The following is an 18,155-nucleotide window of genomic DNA, read 5'->3' as shown; positions in this document are numbered from 1 at the left end:
AGTCTGTTGGATGCACTGTGTGCAAGTGACATGTGAAACCATCTTCCCTAGAACCATGTACCAGGGTCCAGGGACAAATCTGTGTCTTTCATTTTGTCAGGTCTCGTTTGAGGACTCTGGTCCCTCCTGCCTTGTTCTTGCTATGTGATGTGAACCCAGTCACATGTAGTACAGTGACTCCAGCTCATCCCATTTCTCTTCAGCGTCGATGACATTTCTGGCCGCATACAGCTCTCCTTACAGCAGCTATGAAGAGAAACACCTAGTCTGTTCCCCTGAATTTCTCAGACCTTATTTCCATATTGCTTTGCTGCCACAAGGGGGTAATGTTGCTTCTGCTCCTTTCTGTCTCCTTTCCTAACCTGAAAGTTTCCGAGTTCTTATTTGAAGGGTAGCTTGAGGACCCTCCCCACTCCCAAACGGCAGCTTATTGCTGTAGTTACCATACAATTGCAAGTTCTTCAGTGTTTGGAGAAAGGCACAAATGCGGGGATCCAGATGGGAAATGGCTCTGATACAGAGTGCAAGCAAGAGAGGAGCTTATCCTTTTGGCTTTTGTAAGGGTTTGAAAGAGATAGATGTGGATCGAAGGTGAGACAGGTATTTTGTCTTTCTGATGTGTAAATGCTCGGGAGTTAGAGCTCTATAAGACCTTGTAGAATTTGTCTGGACTTCTTGCTTACTGCCTACCAAGCCTGGAGCAAACCTTTTTTGTAATCTCCCTTCTCAAAGGTTTTGTTTTCATTTTAATGGCTGTTCACCCCCTCGGACAACTTTTGTAATATGGAGCTTGTTTTCTGGAGGCTTGCTTGGCAGATGTTGGTTGGAATCTGGGCAGTCACTTTTTCCCCAGGGCTCTGTTTATTCTCTTCCTCAAGTATGCCTTGAGCTATTACCTGAATTTTGGAGCTTTTCCATAAGGCAGAGAATATGTTCGGGGATTCTTTGTGTTGGGTTTGGTTTTTTTTCTAGTGCAAATGGGTACAGTTTGCTCAAGGCCTTGAGGGGATGCCTCTTCCTGCTCTAAGTTGTAGAAACAGTGCTGACTTGAGATAGAATTGGGACCAGTCTATGGTTAAAGTAGATTGACAGGGTAGTAGCAGCCCCATTCCTGCCCAACAGTGATCAGTGCTGTATATGTAATGGAAAAGAGTACAGTCACTTTTGCAGCTTTTGTTCCTGAGTTCATGCTGGCAGAGCCTGAGCTTCTTATGTGCAGGTCTGGTTTTTGATGTAAATGACCAAGGCTGATCGGATCTCTGCATGTACTGACTTCTGGTAACTTTTCTCACTGTGCAAAGCACTGTATGAAAGGGTGTATGTCACTCATATCTTTGCTTTAAAAACTAAACAACCAGAACACTTCCTTGTCCCCTGCCATGGATACAGAATTGCCTGGGAAGACCCAGATCTGTGACTGACATTGGCTATCAAAATCAGAGCAGAGGGTAGTGCTACTCACTTTACTTTTTGGGGGAAAGGAACTAAAGCAGGAGGGAATTACCTTATGTAAAGCTACAAATATGTCTTATGGTGAAGACAGAACACATACCTAGTGTATTCTGCCTTTTGTTCCATTCCTTATTTCTCAAAAATCTTTGTAGTTGCTATTTTTTTCCTAATTACTTACAGCAGTTGTGGCTTCCTTATTCAAGTATTTAATATATATTGTGGCAGTGGTGTTGAGTTCACAGAGAAAGGGAGGCTTGAACAGAGGGGCCCACCTGAGCTGTGGAGAAGAGACTGGCTCAGACTGCACAGTGGTGGGAGTATGGTCTGTGCTAAATCTAAATAGACCTCCCCAACATAATTTTCTTGACTCTTTTTGTCCAGACCCATTACTTGTGAAAACCTTGCTAGTCTTGTGTCCTGCCGTTTGTAGTTTGAGCTCAGTATTTTGTTTAAAGTTATGGTGTGTAGATCTTACTGGTGGTGTGGAAGGAAGGATTTTTCTGACAAGCCTTGTAGCCTCCATGTGCACTGTGATAGTTTTAGAAGAGTTTTATGCTGTGCTGTTATCAGGCTTGGTAAGAAATAATTCCAAAGATGCTTTGTTACTATTCTTGAAAATGGTGGTGATAGAGATAAGTAATATCTCAGCAGTTAGTGAGAGTATTGGGGTAAATGGAAGTTAGAAATGGATTTGCCAGCAGAGAGAAGAGGTTTGGGTTTGTGCTTGGGAAGACGTGCTTGAGGAGAGAAAGCCAGAACTGTGTGGTATGGGAATGATTTCTGTAAATGTTAGCCAGGACATGTAAGAGTGAGAAAGACCTAATTTGTCTGTTGTGAACATAAAGTGAAATTATAGTCTGAAGGTGACATGAACATTTAAACATGGTAATTAGCACTGTTTATGTGTGAGATGTGCAGGCTGTGGACAAACTTGGTGAGTATTGTTTGGCCTTTACTGAAAATGGAAAATACGAATTAGTTTTATCATGAGACTGTAAACATAACCTGAACTATAGGAGAAGCTGCCATGATATCTAAATGGTCAGTTGATGCCTATGTGAACTCTGGGGTAATTACAGTCACCCTTCCAGCTTTGTGGGTTTTTTTCCCAGACCAAGCCTGCTGTCTCTGTGTGGACAGGAAAGACTTCTTCTGAAGTTGTAAAAGTTTGAGCTCTTTAGTATTCTGTTAGTTATCTAGAAAAACAAGTGAAAGAAGTGTCTGTTTTCTTGCACAAATATTCCTTCCCCTGCCTTTGCTAGTTTCCTGATTTAAGAATAATGTAAGGTTGCTAAAGCCCTATTCTTCTTCACTGAGAGCTGGTGGGTGAGAAGGATGATGTCTTGTGCTTTCCCTCCTTGCAGTAACTGATAGAGGTCACTCCCTGCTGCTGAGTTTCTCGCAGTGCTTTGGAAAGCTGGACATGTACCTGCAGCCTTCGCCAAACTCGCAGAAAGGCATAAGCTGCTTTTTCTTTTTCTTGGCCTGAATTTAAATATGCAGCAATGACTGTAGCAGACTAAAAGAAATTCTTTTCCCCATGTTCCTCTTGTAGCAGCTTGACTTGCAAACTAGGCAGGTATAGAAATAACTCCTCCTCAAATACCTTCACGGTATTTTCCCATTTGAATCACTGCCCTTATTCCACCCCTCTTATTAGTCCAGGCACAGCAATGAGGAGTTCACCTATAAAATAAATGGGTAACGTTTATTCCTCTGCAATTTCTAGGCAACAGAAACCTCTTTCCCTACAAGTGTCTTTACTGTGGGAACTGTTCTGGAGTTTCACCTGCTGCAGTGTGACAGGAAGGAAGCTTACTAAATTTGAATTAAAGTGATGTTTTAGTGAGAATGGTAGAGGTATATGCTATTATTTTTGCTTCTATTGACATTTAGAGTTGAGTGGGGATTTAGGGTTTTTTGGTAGTGGTTTTGTGTGTGTGTGTTTATTGGATTGTGGTTTTTTTTTTTTTTTTGTTGGTGTTGGTTGTTGTTTTGGGCAGGTTTTTTTGTGAGGTTGTTTGTTTTTTTTTTGAGGAATGCATATATGAGGTGACTGTAGACCAAAGATCTTGAATAAACACAAATTGCTCAGAAGTTTAAAGACAGCTGACTTCAAACAGATAGCTATTTGAGGATACCATAAAACATATCAGTTCTCAGCTTTCCTGCAGAGAGGGAAGAAGTGTGAATAGCTTCCCTCTCTTGAAAGCCATCCTTTGTTAGGGTGTCTGTCTCCTCTGCTGTCTGCACATACTTTCCCTGCAGCCACCTGATCCAGCTGCTGCAGGGTGGGCAGCATGTCCAGACAGGCTCACTTGACCAGGTACAGTTGCTCCTGTTTCTGTTCTTTTACCTATGTGTCTTGAGTTCATGTAATTGTGTTCTATCTAGGGGATAATGCTCAGCTTACAGTTAATGGAGGTCTGTGACGTGCCTAAACTATCTAGCTGTGATTTTTACAGCTTATAGTCTGGCTTCAGGTAAGTCACCTTAAAACAGTGTCTAAGTTTCAATTTGGTTTTGGTTTTTGCCAAGAAACAAGCTTTGGGCGGGCTCTCTTAAATCTCTCTGAAACCTTCTGTTTCAGGCCTACTTGCTCATCTAAAACCTCTCTGTAGCTTCACTGTGGCGAAGAGCTGGAGATGTTAGCATTGTAGTGTGCCTTTTTATTGTAATTAAACCCTGTAATTTTTAGATATGCATTCAATTTACATATACTTCATGTGTGCACTCACTCTTCATGCTCTTTGGAAATTCTCACAGTGTGGTGTGTCTGGGGACAAAGTGCCTGTATCCATTTATTTTGTCCTTATTACAGAATCTGGGCTGGAGAACTTGCAGTAGGGCAGCATTCATCTAATCTGTGGGCCTGGAGCAAGAGGAGAGAGGGAGACCTGTGATCTAACTAAGTAATACAACTGTAACCAAAAGAGTGATGACTCTAGCTTTCTCCAGTTGAGCTGTTCTGGTCTGTTGAATAGCTAACATGCATTTTAAACATTTTCCACATACATATTTAACTGATTGCACCAAATGGCTGTTTGTGTGATGATGTAAGTGACCTCCTCCTTTGCTCTTCTTGAAAGAGCACCTGCTGAAACTGAAGGCTGTAAATAAACAGGGTTCTGTATCTGCCAGGAAACTGACTCATTTTTCTGCTTGAAATGCATTAATATGAAATCATTCCTCTCTCTTCCTGAAATGGGAAGGCTGGACTAAGTGACTGAGCTACCCTGCCAGTCATTTGTTGACCTGACTTTCTTTTTTACTCCAGCATGAACAACAGCATTTTAAAGGGATTGCTTGATTTGGAATGAGACCTCTGTTTTCATAGCCTTAGAAACCTATGGGGATAACAGTATGGCTTCTGCTCCCTCAAGAAAGACACCTCCTCTTCCATTCCCTATGGAGAAACAGGAGTTGTATGTAATTATCCCAGAAGCTGACGCAGATCTCTGTGCGTGGGTAAGCAGAGATTTCTGCTGTCCACAGAGTCTGTGGTGTTGGGAACTCCCAGAACAAGGAGAATTTGAAGCAGTCATACAGATGAAGGTAGGCAGAAGAGTTCTCAGAAGAGTAAAGCTGTCTGCAGGCTGAGAGAGTTCAGTGTATTGGCTATGTTCTGGCCATGCTTTTAAACATTATGATAACTAGAAACCCATACCCTCTAGATGAATTTCGGTATAATGGTGTTTTGTTAAGGGTCTAGGTGGAGAAATATGATGTCTGTCTTCGGTTTGGCACGGGTACCTGCCCCGTCCTGGGCACTGGTGTGCAACTGCCACTGTAGAGCAAAATAGCATGTGCAGTAGTTTGAACTGATTTTAATTTCTTCTCCCCTCCTGTCGCTCAAGGATTTTGCCCCTGCAAAATGGAAGTGCAAGGTCTTTCATTGTTCTTTTAATGTTGGACCTGTTGCCAAAACTAATTAATGCTGCTTGCTGTAGCTGGTCTTGACCCTTTTAATGTCTGTCATGGATGTGTGTTCCCTCTTGCTTGTTGAAATTATGAACTAATCATTCCCGAGATGCTGTATGATGAGGACCTCTCCATAATGCTCATTCATATTTTGTTCTGATGCATGCATGGCCTTTTTCAGCAGGTGAAGTAATAGATTAACAATGCAGCCTTGAGTCTTAAAAGAATCTGTCACTTTTTGTAAAGTGACCCACTTTCCCTGTGATGAGCTCTAAAGTTGCTGTGTAGTTCCTGCAGCATCAGGTGGTAAATGGAAATTGGAGTTCCTAATCCAAGAGGGGAGGTGCAGTAATAGCACAATTCATTATGTGGTGTTACTTTCTAGTTAAATTGAAGTAACTTTAAAGGGTTAATTAACCATATTTTTCTTGAAACTCTGCTCCACATCTTCTAATTAGGAGAACTCAATTCCCAGTGCTCATTTCTGCTGCTCAAACTCTTACTGACATTTCCTTGTGTTCTGTAATTGTGTACTTTTTCTCTGCATTCCTTCCCATCTTGGCTGAAGACCTTACGTGCTGTCTCTTTTCTGAGAAATCCTTACAGTTTATTTTCTGCAGGATTCTTACCCAGAATCAGTGAAGGGGAAACAATCACTTTCTGTGATAACTTCTGCCTTATATAGACAGAACAACTCTGCACCTGCAGCTGGGAAGGATGTCTTCTCTGTCCCTAGTTGCACCTTCAGAGTTAACATAAGTTATTTCCCACAAGCAGGTCAAAGTATTCTACAAAGGCTGTGTTTGGAACTTGTCTCTGATCACATATTGCATCTTTGCTTTCCCTAAAAAAAAGAAATTATCTTGTAAAGGCTGCTCATTGTATGGAATAACTTTAAAAAAAAGGTGACGAAAAGGATGCCTAACAGGGTTTGCATAGAAAGACAGCCACCAATTCTAGTTCCTCACTGAGAATGAATTGTTTGGCACAGATGTGAACAAGGGTATGGAGCAGCTTGCTCAGAACTGCAGAAGTGACGGTTGAGGTTTTAATGAGTAGTGATATTCTCAGGTTATTTATCTCTTGCAGATGGTTACAACTATCTTAAGAAAAGCTTGATCCTTTTGTTTGACTATATTTTCTCTCTTAATCATCTGTTTCTGACCTGTCTTACTCCAGTCTTGATGCTAGGCTAAATATGTCTAACCATAACCATGTGAAAGCTGAAGCAGTCTAGAAATGTTAGCTTAGAGGTATCAGAGCAGATTATGTTAAAAACTTAATTTTAGAACTCATTTTTTCAGGCAATCTTTAGAACTGCATACTGATTGCTTTTTTATTTTAAGCTTGAATATGAAACTGGTGAAGAGCAATAGTGTTTTTCTGTTTGACAAGGACTACAAAACTTTTATGGAAAATGAAGCTGTGGAACAAAATGCTTGATGGTTTCTGCTTACGTGATTTCAGTTTGCTTTTTGAAAGTAGGAAACACAATACAGATGTCTGAAATAATTTTTTCCTATTCCTCTGAGAACAGGGAAAGAAAGAATATCCAAGCCAGTGGATTGGGTTGTTTGAGATTTTTATTTAAAATAGTTTTCTAGTGCTCTATCAAGGCTTATAATTGATCTCCAGGAATAAGGTTTGAGGGAGGGTATTGGTGTTATTGGACACTGAAGAACATTCAGCTGTTTTCATGCTTTATCCTTCTCATTATCTTTAGGTTATGCATTGCCTGGCTGTAAGAGAAAGATGATTGAAGGGAATCTAGTTTTAAACTGTTGCTATTCTTTACCTTCTTAAGAGAAACCACAGGAGCACATTCACAGGGATGAGTGCTCAGGGGAACTGAGTGCTGGCTGTAAATTGGAGGGCTGAAAAGGAGATGTAATATGTAGTGTGATAATTTTCACCTCCAAATGGGCATTATGCAATATAAAAGTCTTTTCAGGGAAGACATAAAACCAGGGGAGGAAAATCAGAGGCTGCCAAGAGTCATCAATATACTTTTCCTTCAAAGGATAACTAGGAATTTTCTGTTTTAAGCTCTTCTCATAGCTGAAGGCTGGGAGTAGGGGAGGGGTAGGTGTGATTGCTGTCCTTAGAGTGCTTCATTTTACTGATTTGCCCTGGTTGTTGGTGTAAAGCAGCTTAGGAGGATGGCAGCTGACTGAACACCCCTTTGATTCTAAGGAAACAACCTCAGTGCTGTTTGTTAACACCTCCGTTTTGGATGGGGAGAAAAACCCTTCCCTCAGTGTCTCTTGGAGTAGCGTTACTCAATAATGCTTATGCTGTGACAGCAAACATAAGATGTGGTGTAGGACTGCATATCCTTAGAAACTATTACTGAAAAGTTAAATTTGCTGCAGTTAAGTATCTTCTCAAAACCTGCTGAAATGAATCACTCTATCCCAAAAGGCTTTGGTGTTGATCCTCATCCCCGTGGGGAGAATGGAGGTATAGTCCAATGGCTGATGTGCTATGAGGAGATTGCTTCATGAGCTTTTTCCCTTTGAAAAGGGGATTCAGCTTCAGCTTCATTCCTGAAAATTCTCCCTTTTCTGCTCGTAATGTCTTATATCTGTGCACTCTTTCTCTCTCCCTTGTCTAGAGGTGTCCTGTAACTTGGAGTCTGCTTCCTTTACCCCCTTGCTAGTGATTGCTGCAGACCTGAGTTAACAGTGCAAGTATAGAGCAGCAGTTCCAGAGCTGTTGATGTCTGACAGGAAAAGTCTGATCTCAATCAGAGAGTTGAGATTTCAATGCTGCTGAACAGAAGCAATTTATATCTTGTAGTAGTTTTAATAAAAAAAATAAACCAAACAAAAACTACAATCCCCCCTCCTCCTAATTTAGCAAGCTGGAACAGAAGCATCTCTCAGGGTGAGCAGAGTTAATTTTCATCATTTGCAGGATTGACTGACAACCTGGAGGATGATAATGGGTGATTTTTTTTTTCATGGTGAGCGGGGGAAGAGAGTAGAAATTGCAGTTTCTCTGCTAATTGTACTTTAGATGTCATTTGTGACAATTTCATATTGTCTAGACAGAGATAGTGGAGCAATTGCTTCCATAGAATGTAGTGTTAGCCTGTTACCTATCTGGATAGCAGAAATGGGGGATGTGGGAGAGGAGGAGGTTGCTGTAAGCTGCAGAGAGGATTCAGGAGTCAAGCATGATCTGCTGAAATGTTTCAAAAGGAGATGCAAGCAATATGCATTTCTGTTCTCTCTTTTCATGCTTCTCTGTTGGAAACTTGAATGTTTAGTGGCTAACAGTTTACTGCAACAGAGCTACTTCTCTTCATCCACGGATTATGTTTGTTCTCCTTAGCAGAATTGTTCCCAACCTTAGGTTTACTGTGATAGGATATTGGACTACCTTACACTTTGGCTTTACTGAAAACAAATAGTTTGTGTCTCTTTTGGGATTTTGGGTGCCAGAAGCTATGATTGTGACACCAAAGACTTGGCAGAGTACAGCATTACTTACTTAAAGAATATTTATCTGCACCTTCCTGAGGGACAATAGGTTACATTACCAGTGACGCAGATGAGACACTTTGATGATTATAGCAGTGTATCTATTATTGAACCCATTTGACAGTACTAAATGCATTTAAATTTGTAACTTTGGGTCTCAAGGGCTAAGTCTAGAATGAGTTAGTTAAAAATGGATTTTATTTATGCTTAGTACTCTGCTTCAGTACAGGTATTGTTATTCTCTGGAGCATTAAGCAGAAATGGTCTGTCTGGATCTCATGAGCTTGCTTGTTGCCTTAGTTTGGATTTTTTGCCTGTTATGTGTATTTATATCCCTCTGTTCATTGCTCTGTGATCTGAGAGGGCACAGTTGTAGGATAATTAACAGCTACTAATCAGTCTTAAAATCAGCTCTGGCTTTTAGCAGTTACTGTTAACTGAATTAATTATCTTTGTCCACATGATCTGAATGTGGCCCTGGTATGTGGCCTGTGTGCTTCAGTGTGAGGTAGTGAAGGAGCTGGATTTGTTCTTGGCAGGCTTGGAAGGCTCTACTGGAAAGGCCATCTTAACTGAGACCATTCAACTTGGACAGTGCAAGCTCAGAGAGGGTTCTGGGGAATGTATTTAACAGAGTGTCCGTAATCCTGATCCTTACAAACCAGTAACTGCTGGTTTTCCAAGGGAGCCCTTCTGGTGAAGGAGATGCTCCTGCTGTAGCAGCTTCTGTTGCTGCATGGGATGGAGTTGCAGCCTGTTCAGGTAATGGCACAGGGCTGTTGAAGCCTGGAGGAGGTCTCTTTACCTGGACATTTGGCCATCCTGGGGCTCAGGCAACTGTTGGTTAGTAAGGTAACCTGTACCCCATTCTCATCTGAGGTGCCAAGTACCTGCTATAGCAAGACTCTTCAAATATATATTTCAAGGATCTGTTGCAGTGTAGTGGTGAGAAGTATAGATTCCTGAAAGTGCTCTTTCGCCTTGACTAAGTCCAGTGATCAGGCTGGATGTTCCAGTAAGGTGGCAGCATTGGCATATTCAGGTTGCTTGCAAAATGCTGTTCTTGGAGCAGCTTAGAAAAGCAGATTTCTCAAAAGCATGTTGGTATTGCAGTGGCTGTAACCTCTCTGAACTCTGAGCCAGTGGTTTAGAAGGGACCAGCTGCCTGAATAGGTAGAATATCCCTTCTGCTAATTTTATTCTGTCTACCTTTCCCCTAGAATGAGTTAAAGCAGTTTATATGTGATGGAAGTAATAGGTATATCTGTAAACCTCACAGATACAGGACTTCAGGTATACCTCATAAAGCTGTAACACTGTTCATTCTGGATTGGCTGCTTTTTGCACATATGTAGTTGGAGCAGAAGGAAGGGTTTGGTAAGGCAGAAGTGAAGTTATAAGGACTTTTTGGATAGCCAAGGGATTCATAAAATCTAGCAGTATTGAATGTTAAAGCTTGTGACTCAATAACCTAGGAACCAGGGAATTAATTAAACTCAAAGTTTGAGAGATTTAGTAACTGTTCTTGAATAAGACAAGTAGTTGCCAAACAACTTTGTGCTAGAAAGGACAGGATTTCTTGCCATATGCATAGTCCTAGTACTTTGCAGCAAGTTTCTCGAGCTGACACACACCTTTCCAACTGGGAAACTGAAGCAATCTCTCACTGTTTTCTGTATTCTAAATCTATAATGTAAAATTAAAGTAAATTTATTTTATTTGCTGGAAGACAGTAAAATGTTTTCTTGAGAACCTGATGGGTGGGCTGCTGCTAGAAAAAAAGACTTCTCATTTGCAATTCTGCTGTCTTTATGTGGCTAGACATGGGAGTTTGGCTGTGGATTTTATCTGGTCCTTCTTCCTTCTTCCTGTGTTGATACTTGCTGTCCTGCACTGCAAAGGCTAATGGATTATTATGAGTGTGGGGCTAAGACTGAAAGATTCAAATCTTTCTCAACAGCTCTGTGTGTGAGTAGAACAGATGTGGTGTTGGGCTGCTTTGGCTTTCAAACCACAACCGCTTTAATTAAGTTACAGACTGGAACACAAAATTTAGCAGGAGCTCTGAGGTAGAAAGACTTGAAAGGGAGCTCAGCAATCTTATAAACTGTGAGAGCTGTTTTTTCTACTTTCTGTACCTGCCCCAAATCATCTCTCTTGTGTTAATCTAAGGGCTGCAACAGGACATGAATCAGTCTTGAAACAGTGCTGTCCTCTCGTTTATGACAGAAGCTAGACAGAGGTGAATGTAGAAGTCAGAGTGGGGGACATGTTCCTGCTATATACTTTTGATTCTGCTGCCTTCATGACTCAGTCTCATTTCTTGTATATTCAGGCTGTTTGTCTGCATTTGCATACATTTTTTTCTTGAGTGAATATTTGGTATCTCTCCCTGTGGCTGATTACAATACAGAGGAAAAGAACATTCTTATTTTTTGTAGTTGAAAACCTCTCTTTCAGAGCCTTGAGGCTAAGATTCAAGATCTTACTATGGATAGACACCAGTGGTGCCCCCAAAGTCCACATGTTAACATGTGTGTTCTTTGTCCCCTGATCCCTGGCCCATTCCATGTGTAGCCACCTTTGAGTAGGTAAGAATTTGACCGATGGCCAATGCAGTGGTAGTGTTTATGGACCTGACACATTGGGATGGATTGTCTCCAGAGAAGTGACATCTACATCTTTCTCTTGGAACTTGGAAGCGGTTATTAGACCACTCTTCTTCCTTACCTGAGGTGTTCTTTCTCCTGTGCAGTGAGAACATAAAACTTTGAATACCTGTGTGGTGAAAACACTCATGCCATCAGTGAGTGGTTCAATATGTTGCAGAATTCTCTGCACTAGTGATAGAAATAGTCTTAAGAGGTTTCAGAAAGTAGGTCTTATATAGGAGGGATGTTCCTGAATGGTCTTTGACGTTTTAATTTGTTTTTCCTTTCTAGGAGGTTGCTGGAGTCTTCGCTCATTTCATTATCTCGCTATGATGGAGCAGGATCCCGGGAACATCCAATCTACCCAGATCCAGCCAGGTAAGATCTAAATGCAGTCTAAAGACATTTAAGTTTTATATGCAAAAGCATAACTTCAGGATAACTCACTGAAACCTCTGGCAGTGGTTCTAATATTGGACTTATCTCCTTCTTAATGACTTGATGTGGGGAAAGAGCAAAACAAGTGAGCAGATGCTGTTAAGTCTGAAGGGAAATGAGGAAAAAAGGAAGGAATTACTGTTGAAGTAAACACATAAGAATTAATGAAATTATTTGGGATGGAGAACACTAGGTGGCAAACAGGTCCAACAGTAAATGAGCTGTATCAATATATTAAAAATCTCTTTTGAAGAAAAATGAATTAAAAAACAAATAGTCTCGAATGCAGTAAAGGGAATTTGAAGCTAGTGTGAGCAGACAACGTGCTTGGAAGCATGAATTGTCTCCATAAATGTATCTGTACAAGACAGAGCATAGCCAGAAGGTTATGTATACTTAACTAAGAACAAAATACTGACAATTATTTTTGAAAAGTCATGAATCATTGACATTAGGCATAGAAACACCTGTAGTGCTGCTTAATCTTCAAAAGAGGTGGGAGTGTTTCAGAGGACTAGAAAAAGCAAATGTGGCAGTTATCAAAAATGGAGAGAAATGATCTTTGCAGTTTCTATTTAGTGTATTAAGAAAGCAACAGATGGGATAATGTGACCCAAAGACTCTGTCAGAAGAAATGATAGAATCGTGAACAGCAAGCAGCTTTGGAAACTTTCAAAGAATAAATCATGACAAATAAGCTTTCTTTAGATGGTTTAGGAAAGCTATGAATGAGGAAATTCACTAAGTGTAAAATATATCTGATTTAGCCTTTTGGGGTACCTCTTGCATCACTGTGTGAATTGAAGGCTACTAGGATTTATCATAAAGAAGAGTACAGGAATACCACTGAAAATTAAATCTTGAGTTGCTGAAGGAGGTTTGTTGTTTTGTGAGGTTTGGGGAGGTGGGTGTGGGGGGGGTGTTTTCTTCATCATGAACCACAAAATCTGCATTTTTATACAGATGATACTCTTAAGTACAAGTTCTGAAATAAAAGGCTTTGTTGCAAACTGGCCAGATGGTATAATTGTGTTGGTAAATAACTCCTTGCTAATTGTCTCTGTAGATAAAGCCTTGTAGAGGTGAAATCTTATATTTGGCTTTTTTCCATTTATCGTGAAGAAAGATGACTTTCTGTATTCTAAATCTATAATGATTCTAAATCTATAATAATGTATAAATATAATTCAAAGGTTTAGGAATGATGTAAACAAAAATGTAGTAAAGTGAAAGTAAGGTAGTGTATGCTGCCTGTATATAAAATCCTTGGGAAACCACCTAGGTGACTGCTGAAGGTCTTGTCAGAAATGCTGATAAATTTAAAAGTTTCTAAATGGCAGTTGGTTAAATGGCAGGGAAAGGGATTGATTTCCTGGATAGAGGAAAATTATATTCTACAAATGTTAATTTAAAAGCTATTGTTACATTCAGGTCAATTTTTGAGTGCCAAAAGCTACTTTATTGCTGGAAGTGCACCATTCCTTTTTTCTGGAATGTCTCATCTAAAGCAGGCAGATTGATAGAGCAGAGATTTTAAGAACTGATTCAAGCTCTCTGGGAGCTGCCTTTTAAAAAAGAAAAGGAGGGCCTGCCTAGGTATCTGAATTTTGTTTTCCCCTTATGCAGATGTCTGCTGTGATGAAGCTCAATAAAATGTATGAAAATGGATCAATGCCTGAGACATTTCCTAGCATAAGGGGCATGGTCAAAAATATTTTTCTACTTGAAGACATTTTAGAACTGATACAGGGCTCTTCATGTGACAGTTCAAGTGGTTCTCTGTGGTAGAAGCTATAGTAGCTTAAGTTTATAAAGAGCTTTGGAAGAAAAGTCCAGTTTTGAAACTCTTCTAAGAGGGTTATTTTGTTCCAGTAAATATCACTGTCCTTTTCAGAGGATGAGATTAATGGAGGCATGATCAGTACTAGCTAGAAGTTTGAGTGGGATAGGATTAGAGTCTTCCTCCATAAACCTTACTGGTGTGCTGAGCTAGTGTTTTTAACTGTTCCCTTTAACTAGTTAGAATTTTGAAAAGTGATTAAAAGGAGTGTTACTGCATTTTGAAGGGTTTTTTGTAGCATCTTAAGTTCCAAATGTGAAGTTATGTCTTTGAGAAGTTAAATAACAAGGGGGAAAAGTGAAATAAAGGTGAAAGAAACACATCTGTATCTATTAATAAACATCTCTGTGTTTTAAATATATATACCTGTTTATGTGTTTTAAATATATATACGTCCTTAAGACTGCACTGTCTCCAATGGAGTCTTTTTTTAAAGAGTACATAAACTACATGATCTGAAAAAAAAATATTTTTGAGAGCATGTGTATGTGTTAGTTTTGTTTCTGCATTTACTGTCTGTAATGGTGCTATATTTGAATAACCTAGGTCAGCAGTGAGGCGGAGAGAATATTTTTTGACGTTCCCTCAGATTTAGAATGAACATCTTGATGTAGACTGCAGCAGTATTTTTCAGTGGCCTTGCTGAACTTCGCTAAGGTCAGCTTGGTTGTTCTGTCACTCTCCAGTTTCCATATGTACTGGGCTCAGAAAATAATCTGCAGAAGAATTAAATTAGGCTGTCAGCAAAGAACACATACAATAATGTTTTTTTAAATAGAAATATTCAATAAGAATTATATATGCTCTCAGTCTGTGTGTGTATATATATATATATATGCATTTATATATATATGTATAAAGCATCACAGGGTGTTTGTTGGATATATCTCTAAAAAAACATCTGAGCTGCTAGAAAGTATTTTATCTCCTATACCTTTCTCTCTGTATATCAGACTTCAGCTTCTTGTGTTGCCTTTGGAGATCTTTTTCACAGTCTATCCAGTGTACACACCATGTGCTGTCAGGAAGCTGAATCTGGCATCTTGTCATCGGTTATGGCCACTCTTTATTGCCTACTCTTTCTTCTAACAGGCCTCACCATGTTTTTTCTTCTGGTGTCCTGCATAATTTTAGAAGACTGCTAAACTCACTCTTCATACTCTTCTGTAAAATTCTCCCTTGGTGTTATATAAGGAAAAAGAAAAGTTTCAGTGGTTACACTGCTGGACTGCTGCGACCACTGTTCATGTTTTCCAGTGTTTGCCTTGTTCCCATGTTTCTCTTTTTTCTCTCTGTACATATTACAATGTAGATTTTTTTTTTTTTTAGGCATGCACAAAGGTTTTGGCTTATGGAAAAGCCCACAGAAGAGAGCAGCTCCTCATTTATTAATGTGCATCTGTAATGCCTTGCTTTTTTGTATTTGGCCTATTAAGTCTTATGGGGAGTAGAGAACAGTGATGTGTTTGTCCAGCAAAGCTTTCTTCTTTATGTAAACATGAACAGGTTTAACTCATTAAACAATGCATAAAAGATTCAGGAGGAATCAAGCTGAGTGTGTTACTCTTACCCTTTTGATGCTTATTGGCTTTTTTACACCCCTGAGCCTGTAATCTGTGTCCTAAACTTGTCCTCCCCCCAAATTAGAATTCAAGTCTAACCAAATAAGGCTAATGAAATGATAAATCAAGCATCTGAGGTGTCTGGATTTTAACACTGAGTAAGTGTGTCACAGAAAACATGTGTGAGGAGTTGTGGATATACACAGGGTAGGAAAAGAGAGTATGTGTTTACCTGTCTCAAGAGAGTAATACTGGTGTGTGATAGCTGATGCAAACAAATGCTAAGTTATGCATGAGAGAGAATTAAGAGTTAATTACAGAGGAAAGATTTCCTTTCAGGTGCAATACAAGGCTTTTAAAGCTCCACCTAACATATACCTAACCTAGTGGATCTGATGAAATTGCCACTATATAAAATCCCTACCATTTAGGTTACAAAGTAGTTACAGATGTGAAACCTTTTTTTCTCCTGGTTGATATTCCATGGTACTCCCTAACTACCATCAAAACCACAGCACCTTTATTCAGTGTTGATTTGAACAGTGCTGCTGTTTGGCATTGCAGGCAGAGTTCACATTGGGACTGAGCTTGGTTCTTAAAAGTGATGCTTGTTGAGCTTACTAGAGTGGATTGGTAATAAATGAATCAGTGAGCTCCAGAGAGTACTGAGAAGCAAATTTCTCTCTTCTACGGATGAGAGTTTTGTCTGTAGGTAGTGTGGTGCTTTTGTTTGCAAAGGGGATCATGTGGGAGTATAGCATATAAAGGGAAAATTACTTTTCCTTGCTTTCTGTATTTAATCTATCTTACAGATAAAATGCAAACAGTCAGCCTTGTGATAGGCTGTTACTGGCCTGGCACTTGGAGTTCAAAAGGAAAAATGGGACTGCCTGTAATTCTATATTTATGTAATGGGTATTTGTGTATCTTTTTCTTGCTCAGGTTGTCTCCTGCTGCATATTATGCCCAGAGGATGATCCAGTATCTTTCCCGGAGGGACAGTATTCGACAACGCTCTATGCGATATCAGCAAAACCGTCTCCGTTCTTCCTCCTCCTCTGCTTCCACTTCAGAGAACTCAAGCCCATCTGTGGAGGGAAATGATCTGGAATTTGAAGATTTTGAGTAAGTGTGTGTGCTGCCTAGCCCTCTTGCTTGCATCTGTTGTCAGCACAGGACTGCTTTGTGGTTCCCTGCTGTTTATCAATCAACGACACCTTGGACTTCTTGTAGGAACAGGTTAAGTAATTCAATCAATAATTAGAGTATTGATTGCTAGAAATAGGTCTTGTCATTTCTGTTATGAAAATTAAGGATGTTGTAGGCATTGAGATACATTAGGTATCTCAACTACATTTAGAAGACTGGTTAAATAAAGAAAGTGAGAAGTGAGAATCTTTTTCTCCAATGGAACAGATGGGGAACAAAGAGTTTACTAGAGTTGTCAAATCTTCAGACAGAACAGGAGTCACTAAGAGGCTTTGCAAGACTTAGTTCTTTGGTCTAAGGCTATGGGAGATAGACAAATATGTCCTGTAGCTTTTTCTTGCTCTATCTCTGTAGCTTTGTCAAATTACCTGACATTCCTGGGATTGCGGTTTTTTGGTTTGGTTTGGGATTTTTAAAAAATTTGGTGATTGTGAATCTGTGTTAGGGCTTAGTTTCTTGCAAGGAGATAAAAAGGCCTCTTGTGTTAAAGTGAGGAATGGATCTGCATCCAAACCTTAGAAGAATATTCCTGCTGGCCACTGTATTTCCTTCTGAGTGGTTCTGCTGATGAACTTTTGAAGTTTTTTCTCTAGCATCTGCTTTTGAACTTCCAGTGATACCCAGTTTAATCCCAGCAAAAAATTTATTGCAAACCCTTTCTAATAAACGGAAGAGTATAGTAATGTATTCTTTAGATGGCATATAGACCAAAAGCACAGGAATTTAGATTAAAATCCATTCTAGCAGCAAAGAGACTATAACTTTTCTAGCTTGTCTTCAGTAATTTCCTTTTAAATATGGGATTTTCCCTGAGCAGCCTTAAGTATTTCACTGAATTTTCCCCCATTTGTGTATACTGCAATTAAGACATAGGATAATTCTGAGCATGGTTGTAGAAGTAGTCTATGGTTATAGTGTAGTAGCATGGTGTGTTTAATGGGACCTGTGAACTCCTCAAAAGATCTGGGTTGTTAGGTTGCAACTGCCAGCAAAGGATGCTGTCAACTTCCCTACTATTTTAATTTGCACATTCATTTGCTGCAGTGGCACATACTTGAGATGACATGTTGTTAAAGCACCATGTCCTTTGTTTCAGGGTGAAGTGTGTTTCTGAAGGACGCTAGTCACGCTAGCTATTCCCAAAAGCAAGATACTAATCCCTTTCTAACTTTCAAGTGGTGATAGACTATTTTTTTTTCTTAGAAAGTTGTTCTGTGAAGCTGCCATTTCATGCTCCAGCAATTGAATATTCTGAAGTACAGGGTGAGAGAATGTCTTTCCCTCTCATTGTGGCTTTGTTTGTGTAAAATGTAAATGAGGGTAGATAAGCTATTAGACAGTGACTCTTCTGCATTTTCTCAAGCATCCTTGTGGTCTGGAAGAGGAGAAATACGGTGGCTGCTGGACCTGTTTTTGTGAAGTGGGTGTGTTGCAAGCATAGACCTTACTTATTTCCATTATTCCATTTTATTTGTCTGGGGCAGCTTGTTCTGCTGGAAAAGTAAAAGATGGTATGTGCTTTGTTCACAGAGCCAGGCAAATGCCTGTAGAGAAGTGTGTTCCCCTGCAGATAATGTTCACACAGTAAGAGCACCCA

The 18,155-nt window shown here is 39.8% G+C and overlaps 1 protein-coding gene across 1 annotated transcript in view; it reads left to right on the top strand.

Moving 5' to 3' along the window:
• AMBRA1 (autophagy and beclin 1 regulator 1) overlaps window positions 1-18,155 on the top strand; it is a 126,282-nt gene that overhangs the window by 20,363 nt on the left and 87,764 nt on the right. The window contains exons 8-9 of the mRNA XM_053945599.1: window positions 11,801-11,887; window positions 16,292-16,474. Of these exons, the coding sequence (XP_053801574.1) occupies window positions 11,801-11,887; window positions 16,292-16,474 (270 nt within the window). The remainder of the gene's footprint in view (window positions 1-11,800; window positions 11,888-16,291; window positions 16,475-18,155) is intronic.

This window comes from Vidua chalybeata, chromosome 6, assembly GCF_026979565.1.
Source record: "Vidua chalybeata isolate OUT-0048 chromosome 6, bVidCha1 merged haplotype, whole genome shotgun sequence".
NCBI lineage: Eukaryota > Metazoa > Chordata > Aves > Passeriformes > Viduidae > Vidua > Vidua chalybeata.
The sequence above is the reverse complement of the archived record's forward strand: the minus strand, read 5'-3'. Positions and strand labels throughout refer to the sequence as shown.